This window comes from Haliaeetus leucocephalus, unplaced genomic scaffold, assembly GCF_000737465.1.
Source record: "Haliaeetus leucocephalus isolate CR32 unplaced genomic scaffold, Haliaeetus_leucocephalus-4.0 Scaffold229, whole genome shotgun sequence".
Taxonomy (NCBI): domain Eukaryota; kingdom Metazoa; phylum Chordata; class Aves; order Accipitriformes; family Accipitridae; genus Haliaeetus; species Haliaeetus leucocephalus.
This window is the reverse complement of record NW_010972665.1, coordinates 4417424-4439782: the sequence shown is the minus strand read 5'-3', so window position 1 is coordinate 4439782 and position 22359 is coordinate 4417424. Positions and strand designations below refer to the sequence as shown.

At 35.6% G+C, this 22359-nt stretch overlaps 1 protein-coding gene across 14 annotated transcripts in view; it reads left to right on the top strand.

Annotated features, from left to right (window-relative positions):
• KCNMA1 (potassium large conductance calcium-activated channel, subfamily M, alpha member 1) overlaps nt 1-22359 on the top strand; it is a 523274-nt gene that overhangs the window by 236975 nt on the left and 263940 nt on the right. For all 14 annotated transcript variants that reach the window (XM_010567822.1, XM_010567820.1, XM_010567818.1 and 11 more), the window contains exon 3: nt 9863-9924. In XM_010567822.1, coding sequence (XP_010566124.1) covers nt 9863-9924 — 62 coding nt within the window. The remainder of the gene's footprint in view (nt 1-9862; nt 9925-22359) is intronic.

Here is a 22359-nt window from a genome sequence, read left to right as displayed (position 1 = left end):
CCCCCCCGCCCCCAATTACCGTATACTGCATTTCAGGGCATGACACAATAAGCAGAGGGTTTCCCCAGGCCTAGCACTGGGGATGGGAGAGTGAATAATCATCACTATGAGTGCTACTCTCCTGCTGTGTTGTTTATGGGAGGGGGACCATGCTGTAGAACTAGATTCTTTTGCCTTTGTGCAGTTTTGCACTTGAGCTTATTTGCTTTTCAGTTAGCATGATTTGATTGTTTACAGGTCAGTCACTCATTTCTCTAAAATGACATGCCAGTATGCTCACTGATGGCCCTTATCTACAGTCAGACTATGAGGAGCTTGAAAATGAGAACATTGACAACTGGAAGAATAGTTTGTAGATAACTGTTACCAACATAACTCTTTTGCTCAGTGTGACTGTAGAGCCAGTCATGCATCCACTGGAAATCAGTGTGAGTTATGCTTTTACCAATATACAAAAAGTGAATTTTATTTTGTTGACCTTAATGGGAGGTGATTTGGATGACTGCTAGGTAATCAGGAGGAAGAACCTTTTAGGTTGGTGGGGAAAAAAAAAATATCTATGCACACACACGCATATTTACATACATATAATGCTATGCATTTAGCTCTAGGAAAGGGCACATTGTGATAGAAAGTACTGCTCTTTTTTGACTAATGAAATTAAATACTGAATTGGAAAAGTTGTATGCACTTTAATTGGTCATATTGCCAGGCACTCTCCCAGCAAACCTAATTACCTTCAAGCTACAGGGCACAATTAACAGATGGGACTTTTTGTTTTGTGTTTTTTTCACTAATTAAAAAATCTCAGTCTTCTCAAATTTATGGATTGAACAGAATTTTTCACTTTATTGTTAATGTGTTAGTGGAAAGTTGAGGAAAAAAATTACTTTGTATAAGAAAAGAAAAATAAAGCTGAAATATTAACGTATATTAGAAGCATGTACAGAACAGGACATAGCAAAGATATTTCCTTTTTTAAAATTCTTCCTCAAATGAGATTGGGAATATATGTGGAAAACAAAAGTGCATTAAGATACTAATTTTCTTTGATTTATTTCCTGCTTTGACTTCTCATGTTCCTGAGTCTGATGTTTACTCTAATGATTTCTAAATTTTGATCCCACGGCATCCCTTTAATAAGAAAAACTTCTTACTTTCAAGCAATCTGCTCAAATGAGAGGCAGTCTGTTAAAGTGTATGTAAGTTGAATCTTTTACTGGAGAGAGAATAAAATGCAGCTGATGGCAGATGGGCTGAATTTGCCAATTCTGTTTTGTGTGGTTTTATTCAGAGATGTCTGACATACTCTACTCCCAGTGACCTGTTACTTTAATTAATTTACTACAGTTAAGAATAGTTAGGCAAGCTCACAGTGATTCAGGCCTTTACCATGCATCTTACCTGTACCTGTCAGATAATACTCAAATTACTGTTCTGATGTGTAAGTGCAGTATGTGGAAACTGAATATGTGGCTAATTTTAGTAACTCTTCTGTATCTGCCATATCTGTTTTCTGTCCCAGCAATTTTGTTTCTATATTTCTTATCACTATTACACAAGTCAGTAAAAAGAGATGCATTAAGTATGAACTGTATTTTTCAAGATACATTGACAATAGATACATAATTTTAGTTTCAGTAATAAATTAAAAACCTACTTTACTGGGTAGTGGCTTAATGGGACCAAAAATGTAATTCCAGAAAGATAAACAAGAAGTTTATCTTGGAGATATTGATGCCTTTCTGTTTAAATAAAACCCTTTAATAAGTAAAGTCCCTTTACTCTCATAGATAGTGCTGACGCTATTACATAGTGTCCTACTCAGGCTTTTTATTACTACTAATACTGAGTAGAGGTCTCAGCTGTGCTAGATCCATTGCAAACACCTGTAATGAAAGACAGCTGTCGACATGCAGTATCCTTGCCAAATGAAAACAAGAGGGAGAATCAGAAGCCTGGAGAGGTCAAGTAATATGCTTTAGGTCACACACCACATGAGTGGCAGAACTACAGGTAATAACCAAGTTTTCTGATTGCTCATGATCATCATCCAGAGCTCATGCTGACCCACTTTACTGCTGCTTTTTATTTTTAAAATGAAATCCTTGCTATGAATTTTGCTAGAGAAGTTCACTGAGACCTTACTGCCTATTGGTTTATCAAATAGTCATTTCTCGCTCCCCTTCACCTCCTCTTTTGGATAAACTTTGACTTTCCTTGGTAAACAGTAAGTCTAGATGAGCTTTGCTGAAGGGGAAAATTTATATAGCAAAGAACCTCATAAAGCTGCCAAAGTTTTCAGTACTATTTTTAATGCATGTTGGTGACTAATTTAGTTACTGTAGAATTTAATAGGTAATTAACTTTTTAGTTAACTCCTTGTGTCATAAAGGTAAACAAAATAAAAAAGCAGAAAATGTAGTTGAAAGGAAATAACTTGCATGCAAACATTTTCAAGTCTGGGTTTCTGAGAAGTTTTTAATGTGGCTATCAAAGTTCAAAGTTTGGAATTAGTACTTTCATTGCTTCAGGCTCAAAACTAAGAGTTAGTAAAGGCTCTTCAAACTTGTGTCCTCTTGAACTTTTCTGACTTCCCTGAAAGATGGCGTTGCTCACTGTCTAGCTTGGTGCTTAGTTCCTTCTAGAATTGGATGTTAAATCCTAGCTGACATTCAAAGCATGGAAGAAAGAGTAGAAATGTGTGGTTTGGATTTTTTTTGTTTGTTTGTTTTGTTTTGTTTTTTTCCCTGCACCACCCGCCTCTCCTGCATGCAAAATGGCAGGATCAATAAGTTACCACGAGAAATTTACTAGCTAGCATGCTACCCAGCAGACACATCCCTTAAGATTCATAGCTGTTAGCATATATCCTGTCATCAACAGCAGGTACTGACTGTAGAATTTGCACTTTGCCTGTACTTGCACGAGAACCAATGCATATATCACTGCTTCTTCTTCGTAGTATTATGTTCCATCAAGCACGGCTCTTACACAGAGAGTATGTTAACTGCAAAATCTGTTTCCCTATATTTGTGAATAAAAGGTAAACGGCAGGAAATTTCCCAGTTTCTTCGAATCCTTGTTTGAACTTTTCATTTATTATGTATTGCTGGTACAAACAAGCTGGAATCTTATTTTGTCTTTTCATTATTTTATCACTTTATCTTTCTCCTCCTATTCACCCACTTCAGCCCTCATTTGTTTGCATTTCCTGGTTTGCTCTTGTAAGGTGGCTCACTACTACTGGCGTGTGGTTAGATAGTTTTTTTTTTTATAAAGAGAAGCTGGCATAGTATGCAGTTGTTCTGGAAGATAGTAAGGGAGAATTTCATCAATAAGAAATTTGATCTCACAAACCTGAACGAGTTAGAATGACCTTCTAATAGCCCCCGGGAATTCATGACTTCATAGAGTAGCTGGTGGGTATTTTGTACTTTTGCCTTCATCGTTTTAGTTATACATTGGCCTGGGAGGGACCAGATAAAGAAGCAGAGGCAGAAAGACTGGAGACAGGACAATGTGTTTAAGCCCAGAGAAAAGTCAGTGTACAGCTGCATCCAGAGCATGGTACTATGTCCTGCTGATGGATTTTAGAGATCCTCAATCCTGCTTCATTCCTGGGTATCGGCGTATAGCGTGAAAAAAGTCTCTAAACAAGAAATTTACTATTGATTGCTATAAAAATATATATAACATTTTATTTGTCTTGACAAATGACAAAGTTCTGAAGACCATTTTGTTGGATGAACTAATAAGAATTGTATAATTTAACATCATGCAGCTGCTTCAGTTCACTGTGATATGTCTAAAGGTAATATTAATAAAAACATCTTAGTGAAGTAAGTGCCACCAAAAAAAATTAGTGGAGAACACTGATTTTTAGAGCAAGAATCTATATTGCATTATAGTAAATAGCACTTACTTAATTTGTATTTATAGTGACCTAAGAGATATTAATTGCTCAGCTGTTTATATCAGCTGCAGTGCATAATTTCTTACCACTTATGGCTTTGCCTACATGGAATGCTTTCTGAATTTTGTTGTTTGCATATTGGGTATCAGTTAATGAGACATCAATTAAGTAAGCCATTTTGACTCGTCTGTGGTCTAGACTTGCTCAACTCTTACTTTTGTTAAACTGCAATAATTGCACAGATGCTGGTGCATATCCTAGAGTCTGCAAATTAATACTGGGATTGCCAAGCAAGGATTAAGTAATTCCTACTTCTGGAATGTAACTTGCAGCTGGTGTGTCCTTCAAAATGCAGGTTTTCATTCCTAACAAATCCAGACAAGTATATTCTCTTTGTCTACATAAGAAATACAATTGATTTCCATTTTTATGGTTAAAGGAAGTTTGGTTTTTATCTTTAAAGTATGTAAATTTTCATTCAAATTAGGTCAAAACCTCAGGCTATTGACATCTTACTAATGCAAACTTTAGTGTTCCAAAATTAGTAGATCCTTGAGGATGTAACTTCGTGGTCATAAGAAATAATTTGTATTCTCTTTAAGTAATTTGAAATATAAAAGCTAAGAGAGCTTTATTTTAAAGCATCATATGAAAAAGCTGACTAGCTCATTAACAGAATTTACTGTATGGATATAGAAATTAAAATTAAGTGAAATTCTAAACATATTAATAATTGAACAACTTAATATAATTTAAGCAGTACAGTTCACTTGGGGTTGAAAAATTTAACCTTAGAATAATAAGAGTTTCAGGCAGACATTTCTGAAGAACAATACACAACAGATTGTTATCGGATAACAAATAAGGACTCTGGTGCCCTGAAGTGTTAGGGGTTACAGGATTCCTGAAAGTTTTTTCTTTTCACTATGTACTTCTTATTTTAGTACTTAATGTTGAGAGGACTATAACAATAGACAACTATTCCTTTTTTATTTCCTGCTTTACCTCTTGAGTTCTATGCTATTTTGTATTAATGTTGTTTGGATAGTTCAATATTTTATAGGCAACTATTCTGTGTTCCACAGAACATTCAGGCGTTACAGGCTAATGAGAGAGTGAAGCTCCTGCTCTAGAGCCCTTACATTACTCGTTGTGGATGTAATAACTGTAGCTGTCCTCTAACGTGAACAGCCTTTCCATTTTCCCATGTTTCTTCAATAATGCCAGGACATTAGTTCAATGCAGTTGTAGGGGAAACAGTGCCACCTGTTGGATTATCAGTATCATCCTTTTGTTACATAGTCCTGGAAGGTTTGCTGATCCCCTTTATGGTTATTATGGCTTAATTCTGATAGTATTTTCTCAATACCTATACTTTCCCTGCAGTTTAATTATGTTGCTGCACCCTTATTAAAATTTCCAGGTGTTGGGGTTTTTTGTTTTGTTTTGTTTCTGTTTCTGTTTCTGGGTTTGTGGTTTTGGGGGGGTTGGGCTTTTTTTGTTTTGTTTTTTTCTTTTCTATCCTTAATGTGGATGCATAAAGTTTGACTGCAGTTTGACTGCAACAGAGCAGTCAAAGCTCTTCTGGAGCACCTTGCTAGCAGTGGAGAGCAAAACATTTTTCCAGTTTTCTTTAAGTGGATTTTGTCTGCAGTTTCTCTGAGTCTTGCCTCAAAAAGACATTGTGCACTTCTTTTGAACTCTGTGGCTGAATTTTCTTTTTTTTTTTTTTTTTTAGTAAAGATTTAAGGATATGCAGCAACTATTCCATGTTTTTCCCTCGCTTTCTTTTAATCAGATTGGTGTTTATTTTTAACTTGATGCTAAGCGCTTAGTCAGTGTAGCTGCTAGCATATGACTTCACATTTCTCAATCTTAAACAAACAGTAAGTTATTATAAATTAAAAGATTCTTTTCTTCCAGACAGAGAGAAGCTATAATAGATGTGTAGCAATTGCAATGTTGTGCCAAGTGCATTGGAACAATAAACAGAGCAAGCAAGCTTCTCCCTGTGGCCTAGTTAACAAAAAAGGCAATAATTCACATATGCTTTTTTTCCTCCCTTAGATTCTAGTTGCTGTGAGCTTGGGGTATCAGTCTGTCTATGTTCATACCTCTCTTCAAGCATTGCAAGTTACCCAAAATAGGTGTTACCTCCCATGACAGTCTAGCAAAGGCTGTCATCTGAATCTAGACCTAAACTCAATAATTGTCTCCCTGAGTCTGAATAACGAGGCTGCATTCAGCTTTTTTAGATGTGAGTGCAGCAAAAAACTTGCATCTGAGACTCTGTGAAATGTGTTTATATAGCATGGAAAGGTATTAATTTTCTTTTTTTAAATTTTAATATAACTCTAACCTGATTGGTTCAGGCCCTGTTTTTTCCACACACTTGATGTATTCAAGTTTAGCTCAATACCTCTGTCACTTAGCAAAGGAAAAACATGTTTCTCTGCTAGCAGGATAAAAACGGAGTTTAAGATGCCACTCTCTTTTGATGCCCTTTCTGTGATTTTTGGGGACATTATGAACTGTAATGTTAGGTATGCGTTTTGGGGCAGTAGAAGAGAAAACAAACCTTGATTTAAAATCAGTTATGTATTACAGTAGAGGAGGTGTAGTTTTGCATACATATCTCACTGTTTGGTGTAGCATGGGAATCTGGAGCTTCTTGCAAAATGTATGTATTTGCATGTTAGTGGCAGTTATGTGAATTGTCGTAGAACATTTAAACTCCTTACGTGCCTTGGAAGATCTTACCTAGAATCTATATAACATTATTTAAGCAGCACAATGGTGATTATTAAGGGATTGGATATAACTAAAATGCAAGGCTAGTATACAGTTATGCTGGTTTTGTTCTAGAGGACTGCTTTGACTAGTAGGCAATGATTGAATGTTGTGACCTAAGACTTGAATGTGAAATGGAAAATAAAATTCCAGCTTTACTTGTGTACTTTGCAAAACTTGAAAGAATGAGAAGAGTGTCATAGAGTCCCAAACAGATTACAGGTTTAGTTTCTCAAATTTCATTATCAGCATTAAATGGTCATTTTGGCATTCTTCAGCTCATAACTCCTGCTATAGGGTCTATCTGTTTTGGTTTTGGGGGTTTTAGTGATTGTTGGTTTTGGTTGTTGGTTGAGTTGTTTGCTTAGTTTTTGTTCTGATTTGTTTTTTTAAGGAGATACCTGTATTTAATAGTAGTTTTGATGGTGCTGTTAGTATATAAATGATTCCACAGAATGTAGGCTAAAACATCACCATTAATAACTTGACTTTTAGCCATGTAAGATTGAATATCTGTGTTTAAAACTGGTTTGGGTCAAATAAAAATTTTCACCAAAAATGTAAGCACTGTATTCCCAGAACCCTCAGCCCCTTGGTTAACTCTTTTTTTAAAAAAAAAAATATATAAAGACTTCTCTTGAAATGTATTGATAATAAATAATCTAGAGCTAGACAACAGATTCAGATCCAAACTGTGATTGTGTGTGGCTTGGAATACTGCAAGGGGTGGGGCAGGGTGTGCACAATCAGTTTGATTCCCAGTAACTTAATTCAGAGAAAAACGGGCCTTGGGATTACTGCTAATCATAATTTGGGATATATTGCCAGGTGACAAACCACAAGTTCTATTCACCTGTCCTGGTGCACTGTACCAGCTACTAGGAAGACAGTTAACTCTATCCCAGCTGAAACCAGGACATCACCACATTAGTTTCTTATGAGATGATGAGACTCTTACCAGTTGGTATGGATTTCACAGCTTATTTCACCTTGCAACACCTATATACATCTGATCAATAATGTAGTTTAATGAAAGAAGATTCAAACTCTAGATGCTAACATTATATTAGACTTGGGTAGTAAAAACATTATTTGAAGAGTTTCATGCTTCAGTTCTTGAATTTGACAGGCAAATCTCACTGATTTGGGTGATAGTGCATCAGATAAGACAACAGGTACTTGTACTCAGGCAAAATACTCTTTCTCAGACATTCACAAAGCAAAAAGTTATGATAAGCAGGATCTAAAAGGAATGAAAAATTAATTTAAACTTTCAGTGAAATAGAATTTTTTTAAACAAGTTGTAGTGATTACGTAATATTAAGAAATTAATGAGTTTCTTTCTTTTATTGGAAAATATGTGCATGTTTGATTTTGGCCCTGCAGAGATCCAGAGTTTGGTTATATAATTATAATTATACCTTGCTTCAGATACTGCCATTACAGCATTGAGTGATAGCTGAGAGTGGAGAAACTTCTACATTGCTGTTTCAGTAAGTCTACTTAGAATTAACACATTGTGTCTTCCCTTGTGCTACGTGTGCTATGACTGTCAGCCTCCTTCCTAATACGGCAGCTTCAGTAAAAGGTCTGAAGCCTGTATTGAATGAAGAAATTTTTGTTTCCGTGCTCACCTGTTGCTGGAACAGTTGAGATTGTCAACAAAAGTAGCAATAGTGGTGGTAGTATTCATTCGTTATGGTATTCATACAGATTAATAAATCTGCTCAGTCAGAACTGGAATGACACCACTAGTTTATTTCACACATGCAGTTGTTTAGATACTGTCTTAAATTTTAGCCACTTCTGACCTAAGAAGTTGTATTTTAACTGGCAGTTTGAGGACCTGCATCTCCCCTTAGTTAGTACCCTGGTTTACCCAATCCTGAGTGATCAGTTCTCTGGGTTTATTTTAAGGGACATTGCTTCTAAGCAGCTACTTGAGATGTGCATGCCAGAAGACTAAGGGACACTTTATTTTGATTCTGTAGACTAGCAGATCAGATGAGTTGCAGGAAACATAATTTTCCATCTGTTTCTCATCCTCAGTGCAGCAGATAGGAATATTCTCTGATTTCTTCCAGGAGAATTGCATTCTAAGAGACAAAAAATAGCTTATTGGGTTCATGTTTTCAGATTCCAAATTACCCAGTGGATGGCATTGTTCAAGAGACAGAAACCTACAGTAAGGATATCGGAAATCTAAGTCGCAATGGGTACACAAACTATTGTGTACTTCATGATTTCTCAAGCCAAAATTTGAGTGCAGAAGTTTCAGTTATGCTGTCCTGTGTAGATGCAGACCTATTTTAGGTAGGATGTGAAACTAAATCTTCCCACAACATTGGAGAATCTTTGGGAGCCAGTAGAACAGAAAATTGCATTGGCTTTGTGTTCAGAAAAAAGAAATTAGAGACAGACGGAGATGTGATTAATTGAGCTTCTGTTGTACTAGCCAGAAAAGCAAGTTCTACCTTGTTAATAAGGGCTGGATGCTAGACCTAACAAAATTATTTGGTTCAAAAACTTCAACAGGTTTAAATGGGGGAAAACATTGGGACTACAAGGTGCCTGGGGTATGTATTCATTGTATCAGGATGTGCTGCATCAAGCCATTGTTTTTACCTGTTTGAAACTTAGCTACAGTCTCAGTGAAGAGGATTGCAGAGTAAATACACATTTTTACATAGCCTTACACTTATCTGTGGATTTCACGACCATGTGTATAAATGGAAACTCACTCTAATCTGTCATCACTCTCGGTTTACCTACCAATGAGCAGAAGCTTACTGCAGTCCTGAAGGATATGCCTGATAAAGCTATAGTGTGATTTGAATGCCATGCAGTAGGATTGCTTGTCATTTGAAATGAAAGAATATAGTTTAGCAGAGGTTAGGATCTAGGACCTAATTGTATACTGGTTTCCCTGAGGTAGGATTCAACTTGTTTGTGTCTCTTTTTCAATGCAAGAAAGCATTCATTCTATGATAATATATAGTGTTTGAAATTCAAGTAGGAGTAGATTTCTAAAGAAAATGACAGCTGAAATAAAAAAATACTAGTTTATGATTTGTTTTCTTTGTATCTTTTTATGTGTAAAAGAATAAATGTTTCACTTTAACACTGTTAAATAATGACTCTTCTTTTCTTTTGTAGGTTGTCCTAGTCTTCGCTCTTAGTATTGGTGCTCTTGTAATATACTTCATAGATTCATCAAAGTGAGTATTCTAGTACATTTTCCTTTCCCTCCTTTCCTGCAGCAATTATACATCTTTAAATTGCTCCATTCATCTACTTCAAATCAGTGCTTGGTCTCATCGCCTGAGTGCGAAGAACTTTATAATAGTGCATGGTCTACCAAAATAACTCAAGAATAGGAAAAAGGTCTTATATAAACTAGATTGAACATAGTCACATTGGATCTGCAGAATGAATAGAGAGGAAAAACTACTTTTTTTTGTTGTTGTTGAAATTATGCATATTGTTGCAAAATTATAGTTTTTATGTTCATTGGGTACATGTGGAATCTTTCAAATTCAAGACTAGGATAAGAAATACCGGGGAAGAATATTTGCCAAAAAATTACAGTTTGCAGAAGAAAAAAAGTGTCTTGGGAGACTGACAGGAACATTTCCGAAAAACTTTGAATGAATTAGACAATATGAGCATTATATCTGGCATAGCTGTTCAGATTTCCAGCTCCTGGGTTTGATAGATTTCTGCTAAGATAAGGTGAGCCAGTAAAAATCTGCAAAGCATCTCAATATTTTTTAGATTTACACCAACATTATCATATAGTGTTGTCACTTTGGCCAGGCAATAGATAGTTTCACCTGACTTTTTGAGGTGTGTGATGGTTTGGTACAAACCAATCTAACTAGGAGTATCCCCTCATTGATATCATTCATACTCCACCCTTGTTTTCATATCAAGCTAGACACTGTCAGTGATGTAACAGGCAAATTGGTAGCCTAACACAGAAGAAACCGATAAAAGGGGAATTAGTAGAATATTATTCTGTTGAATCCAGTTATTTTGGGGACATGGTGTTCTGAAGTATTGATAGCATTTTAAAGCTCTAGGTCTACATATTTGCTGCTTTTCCCCAGACTTAGGCTTGCCATTACTGCAATGGTTAAGATAGCATGCCAGCCTAGCTGTCTGTAATGATAGTGGTTATGTTCTGAAACAATCCTTATGTGACTCAGAAAATCAGACATTTCACTGTTTACATCTGTACATACCACTATTTAGGTAGGTGGTAGCACCAGCAAAAGGCATTCTTGAATACATGGATGTCAGTTCTATATTGCATGAGTTTCAAGCCATACCTTTGTAGCCTAGATGTGTCAAGTATAACACAAATAACTAAGGTAGAGATTTTCTTTGTGGAGAGGAGTCAAGTGGGTGGGAAAACTCAAGTTGTATCTTGAGCTCCATTGAAGTGAGGACAATAATTTTTCCTTCTTAACATTGTGGTGAGTGTTCTCATTAATTTTAGCAAATTTTTCTTTAGTATGTCACCACTGAAGCAAGTAAGGCGGTGCTTTTCTGAAGATATTTTTAAAAACTTTTTAAAACACAATGGCAAAGCATCTGGGTGCCCAACATATCCAGGTCAAAAGTGTCAAAAAGAATAAAACCTGTTACCATTTATGTTTCAATTTCAGACCAACAAAATACAGCTCTTTGTCGGGGCAGTTGTCTTTTGTGAAACTAATGGATTATATAATGATTTTTAGGCACTGCATTCTAGAAGCCTTTGATTGTTTTCCTCAAGGAGAGCAGAACTGACAATATGGGAGATTTCTCTGGGGCGCTTAAGCTTTCTGTCCGCCACCTAATCCATGTACAGCTACCAGTTTATTGGCTGCTCTGTCAATGGGGATAGAAAACTGTTTCAACTGTAGGTTTCTCTGGGTTTTCAGCCAAGGTTTAACTCATAGCTGCAGTTTAAATTCAGTAACCTCAAGTTAGTATACTTGCACACTTTTCCTTTGTTTTCTCCTCCTTCTCTCTTACCCTACTTTCTCCCCCCCCATCTTTGTCTTTTTTTTTTTTTCCCTGGTAAATACTCATTAGTAGTTTGATTCAGGTTAGAAACTGCCCAGATATATCCCTAAAGTGAAAAAATCTGCTTTATTCTGTATTAGAGCTGACCTGATACCCATTTCAGCAATGTAGAATCAAATGTAGTGACATATCAGTCTATTTAAGATCCCCAAGTGTGTGATTACCAAAAGTAATTCCTCTTAGAATTTGGTCAAACAGGAAATAATGAAGGTAGGGTGAGAGGAAGGCTTGTGATATCCTCAACAAAACAACTGGAACAACCTAGACTGTGGCTTGGCCAGGAGCAGTGGAGACAAACAGGATCTAGTGCTCACACCAGACAGATAGTGACATCTACCGTTGTGTGCTTTCCCTTGACAATGCATTCTATAGCTGTTTATTCTGCCTGTGCCATGGACACTTAGCCGTCATTTGATCTTACACATAGAGTGAAAAAATCATGTCTTCACTCCAAATGCCAGTGATCTATTCATCTGAGACTCTTAATCTGTAAGTAGATTTGCAGATGTAATAGCAGGTATGTCTACAAAGGAATCCTACATGACTTCATACATAAGGGGCATTAAGAAAGATGGGAATAAGGATGAGTGTCATGATTAATTCTAGTGGAAGACACTGAGGAAGTCAATAAGGCTCATACAGAAGATACTACCCATTGCTCCCTCTTCTACATTCACGGTATAGGGAAGGTGGCTGGAGGCAAAATGAATGCTATCACAGCTGTGAGAGGAGGGTAAACTAAGAGCATTTCTATGCTACTCAGTTCATCACTCTAACAGGCATTCTCCCAGACTAGTACCACGTGAAATGGTATGTCCAGTGCAATGCAATTTAGAGATATCTGAGGTCAGAAAATTGTGCAGCTTCATCAACATAGTATCCTCCATACCAGTTAGTCCTACATCTCAGCAGAGCAATTAAGCAGCTTCATGTTGCTATAATATGTCTGTACTAATTCTAGTTCTGGCACAAACTTTAGGGATCTCTGCACCATACTCCATTACAAAATATAGGCACACTTGTGATCCAATACATCTGCTTTAATCTGAATTGACTTTTCATAGAAAGAAGCAGTACTTAACTCACCTTTTAAGAAAGGTTCTAGACAAAATCACAAAAATAATCATTCTTGGTAGAAGGAATGAAGGTTATTCATTTTGAAAACTATAGCGATTATTTCAATACCCTTCATTAAGATTATTCTGTTGTTTATTCAATGCTTCTACTTTTTACAAGCCACCAGCTTGTATCATGTCCTAGTACCACAAGACGTGTATAGAACATTCTTCTTTAAAGTGAATATGTACACTTTCAGTGATGCATGGTAGCAACTAGTGGAAGATTTCAATCCTTAAACTGAGAATTTATTTAGCAGAGAAATTACTATCTTGGCATGCCTGTTGATTAAATCCAGTCACATCCTAGTAGGAAATGTTTCACTTTTTACTAAGGACTAGACTCTTTCCTTCCTTTCTTTGTAGAATCTAATTCATAAAATACTGTTTTCTTGGACAACGCTATTTTTCAATGCTGGAAATAGCAGTTAAACTTGAAACATTTGCCGAAGAGATATTATAGATATCACCCACATAATTATTTTAATCTTTAGGTAACAACCAAATAATTATATTTTTATTTTTAGAGATTTGTTCACTTTAATGTCTGTCTTCCATTTTTAGTTTGAATAAAAGCAGAACATTCAAAGAAGTAATCATAAGCAGCTACTTAGAAGAATTTTGATTAGGAAAGTGATCTACTTTAGTACAGAATAGTGTCATATATCCTAATGATGGTTCTTTTCCAATTCATGTTTCCTTTAAAATTTTCATCATTTAATTTTTCAAGGTAAGGAAATAATGGAATTATCCTTCATTCTTAAGAGGAAAATCTAACTTGATGTGCACGCTTTAGATGGTTCTCTAGAGTCTGCTGAATGTGCTGCTGTAGAATAGAGAGTTTGATGTCTGCCAATACTTTTTCATTTTCCATGCTTTTTTATAAGTAGTTTTTATAACCTTCTTCCTGTGTCCACTTCTCTTTATTTTTCTGCATATAAAAGGTGTCTTAACAAATACATATAGAAGTACTTCTAAGTAAATTAAAGATGAATTGCCTATTTTAATTTCCCTTTCTCATCCTGACCTCTGTATATCGTGCTGAATTAGTGACTGGAATAGAGTAGACAAAAACATTTGCTTGCCATGATCATCTTTAGACATGGTTAGTAAAAGCACTAGCAGAGAATTCAATTTCCCACTAAACTGGTAACTCAGGGCTCCCATTTTCTATTTCTTGTAATGGCAGTAGCATGGAAGCTGTTTAAGATTTGAATATCCTTTTCTATTCTGGTTCTTTTTTTCTATTCTGGAGTGCAATACAATGTAATATGCAACCATAGATATAAGCTGTGCTTTTCAGGCACAGAAATCTTTTTTTTTTTTTGCCAAAAAGCTTGCTTTCTAATGACTAGTTATTACTGTTCTGTCTCTTAAAGTTTACCTCATTTACTGGAGTCCCTTCACTATAAACTGACATTAATGTGGAAATAATAGAGCCCATCAATGGCAAGGTGAAAACATAAAAACTCTCTCAACTTGCTTTATATGTTCTACTTGTGTTTTTCAAATCAGTTTTTTGGAGTTGTTTGTATTTTCAGAGGCATCAGTGTAGTTATTCCTAAATAGCTATTTTTTTCCAATACAGTGTCACATATTGTAGTTGATTAGAATTGTACATAAAAGTGCCATCTGGCAATGAGTGTAAAACAGCTGGATCTAAGAATAACAGTGGCACTGTGAATAGGAAGATTTATACAAATATACACACAGACATATATGTTCATGCTGAGCCCTGAGCTTGTTCTCAACTGTTGCGTTCTTAATCAGAAAGCTTTATTTCTTTATATAAAGTGGAAAATAAAAAAAGTTAAGCTTATAGACAACTGTACTTTTTAATGTTCTATATATCTTTGTATATCTGAGAAGAATTCAGAAGTACTTGCTCATTTTGCATACTAATTGTATAAAATCCTATTTGTCTAGATCTGATATCCAGGGAACCTGAATACTGCCCAAATGTAAAACTACCAAGTTTGTCTTAAGTAAACCATAAGGAAAATGCCCTTATTCTTAGCTTGATTTCTAAACTATTTTTTTAAAATGAGCTTTGTGCTTTTTGCAAATGTGTCTATTCTAGACGTTCCTTAAAGCTTTCCGAGTTTCTAAAACTATCAGAAAATACCCTACATACCCTCCTCATCACCATACCCCTTTCATCAGTGCTATGACAGGAGAGAGAGAGCACGAAGATGTACTTCTAGCCACCACCAACTAAGGTTTGATTGACACTGATCCTGCTCTACTCTGTGGGAGTGTAAGAGCTTGGCCCATTTGGGATTGCATTAATTGTGAATTAATCCCTGAAAAATATGGGATAATGCAATTTAAAACACAGTTTTAATTGATCAGATTAATTATCTTTACAGCTCTGTTCTAGGATATAGGTTATTGAGGTAATGTTCTTTGACAATGAACCACAAAGTTAATTTCAAACATTAATCAAATAATTTTGTAAGAAAAAAAATATCTTTGATTGTTAAACTACTTTGTCATGTCTGCAGCTTAACTGTTGACATTGACTAGTGCATCATTATTCATTGTTTTGTCCGACTTTTATTAAATATGTATATATAAAAAGTATCCACATACATATTTGACTGCATAAAAATGCACTCTCACTTAATGACACATTAATTGTATTCTTGTGTTCTGTTCTATATGTGGATGACTTTTAGAAATGATTGTCATTCCCTTCTGGAATACAGTTTTCTTGAGCTTCATGTGTCTCCTGTGGTGCCTTTCAGTTCAGTTTTTTGGCCTTGTCTTTATTACTTAGAGTGAAGCAAGTCTTTGTTACCCACTTGCTTAGTAGCAATATTAGCTGGAAACACAGGTTTCAGAGATGCTATACTAGAAATTACTTAGCAAAACAATGCAAAATGAAAGGTCTGGTTTCTTACTTTGGAGGATTCACACTGGGTTTTTTTGCCATTGTATAGGAATAGATTAGGAAGGCTGCACTGGAAATAAATATTCTATTTGAGGAATTTCCTGTGTGACAGCACAAGGAGAAAAGTGTCATTAGCAAGTTCTCTTGGAACATTTTACTAGAAAAATATTTTTTTTTCCTAAGTGGCACTTTATTTCAAGTCCTTATGAACTCTGTTATTCTGTGGGAGTATTTGAGGATAAATTGTGATTGCATACGATGTTTGTCTTTACTGGTTGTTTGCTGCTGCTGCCAGCTTGTCTTGTGAAAGACATTTGATTTAGTGCAGCAAAATGTTCTATAGAAATACTACAAGCCTGACAAGGATTATTTATTTAAATCTGCTACAGATACAGACTGTCTCTGCCCAAGAGAATTTGTGTCTTTCTCATTTGTTTAGGCTGTGTTACCCCTTTTACAGATATGTCTGAGTTATGAAGTTTAACTGAGTAGTTCAGTAAGTCTGTGTAAACACCAAAAATCAAGTATTTTTAGATACCAATCTCATATTTTCATTACAAGTCAGTCAGCTTTTCCACATCACCAGGGCTAATTTGCGGAACTTTTTGATGACACTTTCTAAGTTTCATGGCCCTTAGGGGAAAAGGAATTGAAATTTCAATTGTAAATCAAACAATTCAATGCTGCTACATCTGAATTTTGAGTGAATCCCAGTGGCCTGATATATAAAAAAAATTAAGATGTGTCTAAGATGATCAGAAATACAGTTCTTAGAGAAAGTTCAGTGTTTTGATCTTTAATTTTGTTATTCTACAAAATATTCAAATAAATTTTATTATAAGCTTCAGGTTACACTTTGATTATTTTTTTTTTTAAGTGTTGTGAATGTATTTTTCTTTTACACTTATATGTCTTGCAGTTTTAAAAGAATGCTGTTTTCTGCTCCAGCAAACCATTTGAGCTATGCTGTATTATTTTGCTGAGGACAGCCCTTGCAGTTCAGGCTCCTATTCTTTTAAGTATTGCATTTACCAGTATTTTGAGTGCATACAGCTTCTACGTAGCATTTCAGTCTTCATATTTGAGGAATTAAGTAAATAGGGCTTAAGTAACACTATGTTTTGTGTCAACCCTTTCTACTTACAGTGAAATTTACTCGTGCAAAACTATTTTAATTAAGCTTATAAAATTCTTTGTTCTTACTACACTCATTAACCCACACTAAGTGGCCACTGGAGCATTCCTTCATACTTTAAGTACCAATTAGAGTTTATATATATACTTTTTTTCATGGTGCATGAATAGGTATGAAGAAGCTGACTTTAAACTCTGGGATCTGGTTCAAGGACCTGTTGTTAGATGATATTTACCATTGCTCAAATTGCTAAAATTGCAATGGTCTGTATCTTGGCAAGTAGATTAAAACAGTATTATTCCCTCTGTAATGAGAATTCTTGGGAAATAATACAGACAGTCTCATACAGACTATCCAATCCTCCATGATACCCTGCAGCCAGTCTACTTGTCAATTTTGATTTTTTTTTTTGTTCATTTTAATTTTGTTAGTACTGCAGCAATTTCTGGCCATTTCTGTGAGCTGATAAATGTTGTCCCATGCTGATCAAAGTAAATCCAGTTGCATTTGTTCTCCCCGCCTCTCCCTTAGAAGAAAGAGGGGAAAATAGGGTTAATACCTAAAACCAAATCTTAGTATTATTAAATGCTCAATAGTCAAATGGAGTGATAGGTGTCATTTTCTGATGTAAAGAAAATTTAGGTTAAGTATGTAAATTAATTTCTCTTGAGTCATTACTTTCAAGTCACTTGTTTTTTACTATTATAACAGAAATGTAACTTCAGCTGTTCCTACTGCTGCTTCTTGGCAAATGACAAAATGTATGGTTTATAAAGACTCTGTCAGCACCCTTTAAACTGATACAGCATTAAATAAGATTATCAGTTGTAACTAAGGGCTCATTTTATCTTTGCTGTGTTTGTAATAGATAACTGAGTGCTCACTGTTGTTGGTTTAATTAAAAAAGTGATTTGCAGGAGAAAGCCTTATTTGTGGCAATGAACGTTAATTTTTTTCATTGCTCTGCAAAGTTTCATGGGAAAATGTCCATAGCTAAGATTTATTGCTTTCATAATACCATGCTACAGTTCAAGCCAGGTGGGTATGCAATGCAATGCATGGCCTCTGCAGGCAATTGAATACCAGAAAGATCTAAGGCCTTTGTTAGGTACAGATGGTGTTAATTATGAGTGAAATCCAGCAACAACAGTGATGTGATTATTATAAGGCAAAAAGCGAAAGAAACAAGCTACAACAGGGGTGGAAAAACCACGTTAATTATCCTCCGTGTGTTAGTATGCACTTAGCTGTCTAGGACAAACTGATTAGGTATGATTGTATGTTTTCTAGGTTTGTTGGTAGACATCTGTCCCTTGAGACACAGCAACTAATCACTATAGGTGTTATCTTTCTTGAATTGTTAAAAAAGTTGGATATAGTGAGGCATACCTGTAGAAATTAGATGCATGTTTTATGTGCTATCCATCTCAGCTCAATGTTTGCATTTATTCTCTGACATGCTCAGAGAGCTTGTGTTTGGTAAATTGTATGCAGATAAAATTTGTAAAACACTACCTGAATAACTTTTCCAATCTACTTGGGAGTTGAGGAAGATTGTAAAATTCCTTCGTTATGATTATAATCATAAATAAAGATAATTCCTCTGTATGTGTTTATCACATTGATGAAACAACATTGGATTACTTTGGTTTTCACTAATTGTACATAATCACTGGGTAGGCAATATAGAAATACCCAGTTTTCTTGAGACAAAACAATGCAATGAAGTTTCTATCAGTGCCAGTAGATGGTGTTTGCTCAATGGTCAAAATTAATTGTTGCAAATTAATTAAATGAGAAATATTGTGAATGAATTTCAGATAAAATGGCAAAAAAAAAAGTTTCTTTCTACAATAATTTGGCAAATCAAGCCTTGGGGAAATTTTTGGTTACTGTTTTTACTTGTGGTATCATACAGAAAATCTTATTAATCATGATACACAACCTTGATGATGTGACAAATTGCAGTGGGATAAATTTTCTGAAGTATTAGGCCTTGTAAAACATTTCAGTAAGGTCAAAATTTCTGGAAAACATCTAAAAAATGAGAAATTAAATTGTGGCATAAATCACATCTGGTTTGTATATGCAGTTCTGGAAACAAGCCATTATCATCTTCTATTTAGTTTGTTTTCAGTATTCTATTAATCAGCTTGTATTTCAACATGTAACTTTATTTCAGCTCTCTTGGTTCAGACAATCTCTGAATTGTTGAAATTGGAAGGGACCTCGAGAGATTGTTTCGTCCAACCCTTCTGCTTCCAGCAGGGTTACCTAGAGCAGGTTGCTCAAGACTGTGTCCAGTGTGGGTTTTGAATATTTCCAAGGATGGAGATTCCACAGTCTCTCTGGGCAACCTGTTCTGGTGTTTGATCACCCTCACAGTCAAATGTGGTTTGGTTTTTTTTTCTTATGTTTGATTGAAATTCCATGTATTTCAGTTAATGTCATTTGCTCTTGTCCTGTCATTGGGTATCACTGAGAAGAGTCTGGCTCTGTTTTCTTTACTCTTAAAGAAGGCTTCATCAGATATTTGTACATGTTGATAAGATCCTGCTGAGCCTTCTCTTTTCCAGACAAAACAGTCCCTGCTCTCTCAGCCCTCCTTATATGACAGGGCTCCAGTCTCTTAATCATCTTTGTGGCCCTTCACTGGTCTCACTCCTGTATGTCTATGTCTCCATGCTGAAGACACATTTCCTAATGCAGCCTGGGATGCTGCTGACCTTCTTTACTACAAGGGCACATTGCTGGCTTATAGTCAACTTGTACACCAGGACCCTCAGGTCCTTTTCTGCAAAGCTGCTTTCCAGCTCCAGCCAGTTGCACACTAAGGAATCACTCAAGTGCAAGCTTGTATCATTTTGTTATTCCAAAAGTAAGTGAGTAATTTTAAATAACAAAACTTTCCACACGCAGTGATACTTAGTGACTTTATTTGTATTAAAATGTTGCCAGATAGGCCTTTATGTAAATATCTGTCACTTGAATTAATAGTGTTTATACTGAATATAGCAGACTTAAGAGTTTGATCTTCAAGAAGCTAAGTCCTCATTTTTCATAAGCCAATTATTATATGGTTTAAATTTTCAGCATCTCTTAGATTATTAGCTGGACAATTGAGAGTATCGTATTTCAAGAATCAGAGAATCAGATCCTTTTTTTTTTTTTAAGGGCTAGATGGAATTTGCTAATGGCTTTTTGAAGCACTTTGCCATTAGTTTTGCCTTCTCTGATTTCTACTGAATAGCCAGAAATTTGGTTTTGATATGGACAAAAATCTGTATCACTAGCATGTTTGCAGGAGAGCACAACATGTTGCTCTCTCTAGTTTCTCTTTTAAGGATGAATGGAGGAAATTCAGCTCTGAATTAAGTGTTGTCTAATTTGAATAGCCTATTAGCTATATTTACATAACAAGACTTTTTCAAAGGAGCAGAATTTTACACTAAAACCTGGCTTCATATTTTTTTGTGGAGAGGAAGGGAAAAATTTCACAGCAGTGAAATTTCTAGACTAAAACCGGTGGAGTACCTTAAGCCTTGGTAAGGCCTCAAAGCATGCTTCTTTTTCTACACCATTGTATCAGAAATATGTAGATCAACTAATGAGAGAGTCTGGAGCAAAACAGGAATAGTGAAAAGTTTAGGAAAATTCTTGTGACAGGTAAATTAAGGAATGAGGAGTGGTTGTTGGAAAAGGATTTGTTTAGCCTGGGAAAGAAACAAAAGAACCCACCTTGTGATATAGGGAGGAAACACATGGGACCATTCCAATATGTAAATAGAAGGGTAACCAAAGGTCATCTCCATGGTGTTTGAAGAAACTGTAAAATCTGTATAATTTACAACTTTGCAGATTTAGTTTGGATCTTAAGGAAAGTTTGATTGCTGTGACAGTGGTGAAATATTGGAAAAGATAACCGAGAATGGCTGTGGAATTTCCTGCAAAAGGAGCTTTGAAGAAAATAAAATACCTGGTATCAGTTGCACCTATACTTGGTGATACTCTGGTTGGTAGGATGTTGGATTATCTGATTATTTTGTCTTCTGTAATGTAAAGGTGACTGTGTGGCCTGGGACACTGAAAGGAAATGAAGACCAGTTTATTGCTTTGAGGATCTAAGCCTGCAGAGCAGCAAGGGTATCTATAGGATTTCAATCTTACAAAAATATTTTCTGCCTTAAAAATACTCTTGATAAAATGTTGACTTTTAATACCCTCACCTTTTTGTAATAAAGTTTATTATTTATGATGATATACTCAGATACTCTCAAAAGACTGAAATGGATCCAAGAGCAAGGAAGATGTGTGATCCTTTCTGGCCCAGGGCAAACTCTCTTCATAACATGTTGCTCTGCAGTTCAAGGTCACAATTACTCAGAAGAGTTTAGTCTTTTAGTGTAGCTGATCAGTGAGAATTTTTTTTATTTTTATTTTTTTTTAATCCAGAGGCTGTGGGTAGGCACACAGGAATGCTTCTAAGGATTTGATGTTAGCGTTTTATAGCTTGTCTGAAAATGAATAACTAAATCCAACAAATATGTAGTACCAACAGGTAGAAAATTCCTTCTTTCCCTTATTGTGTTGCAAGTCAGTTCTATCATCTCATGACAAAAGGCTGGAGCCGTTTGTAAGAAGTAGATTTAACAACACAGGTTTGCACATCTATGTTATAATCTGCTTTTGAGTCAAATTCTTTTGTCTCTGCCATATTAAAAAACAAAACCAAACCAAAAACTTTTTTAATTGATTGGTTTGGTTTGGTTTTGGATTCTGTTATGCTTGATGTCCCATACCTGAGCTTATTAAAGGGATGGGGGGAAGATAGTGGTTTGACAAAGAGTGTAACAGATTGTTGCCTCACCCAGCAATTTTTCTCCAAGCAAGTGCTCATTGATAAAGGACATTTGAATACCACTGGCTGGTATTCGACACTCCTATGTGCCACACTGCATCTTTCTTTCTCAATGAATTGTTTCTGCTTTTGTGTGCTGAGTAATCAAAAGGCATCAGGTTAAACATCAGGGTGAAAAAGGCCTGCAAATTGACCGCTGCTTCTGGTTGATTCCTGGCAGTCTTTGCTGCTTTCTAGCTCTGTTTTGGGGAAGATTGTCCCCATCTGCTCTAAATTCCATTAGTTTTCATAGGGCAGTATCTCAAAGTTTGTTTTGTGCAAGTGTAAGAAAAGTCTTTCACCTGAAGGTTCGGAGCAGATGTCAGGCATAATCAGGCACGTCTAGAAAACCATGCTTCTAAAATATGTTTTAAGTTCTGTAGTTTATTCTCTGCTGCCCTGCTTGCTTAAATCTTGCATTAATTTTGATAACGTACTCAATTCATATCTCTGCATGAACTCATAAGTCTGTGAGGCCAGTGAAACTTCTGTTATCACAGAACCCCAGAACCAATGTCCTTTTTTAATTTCTATTCATGT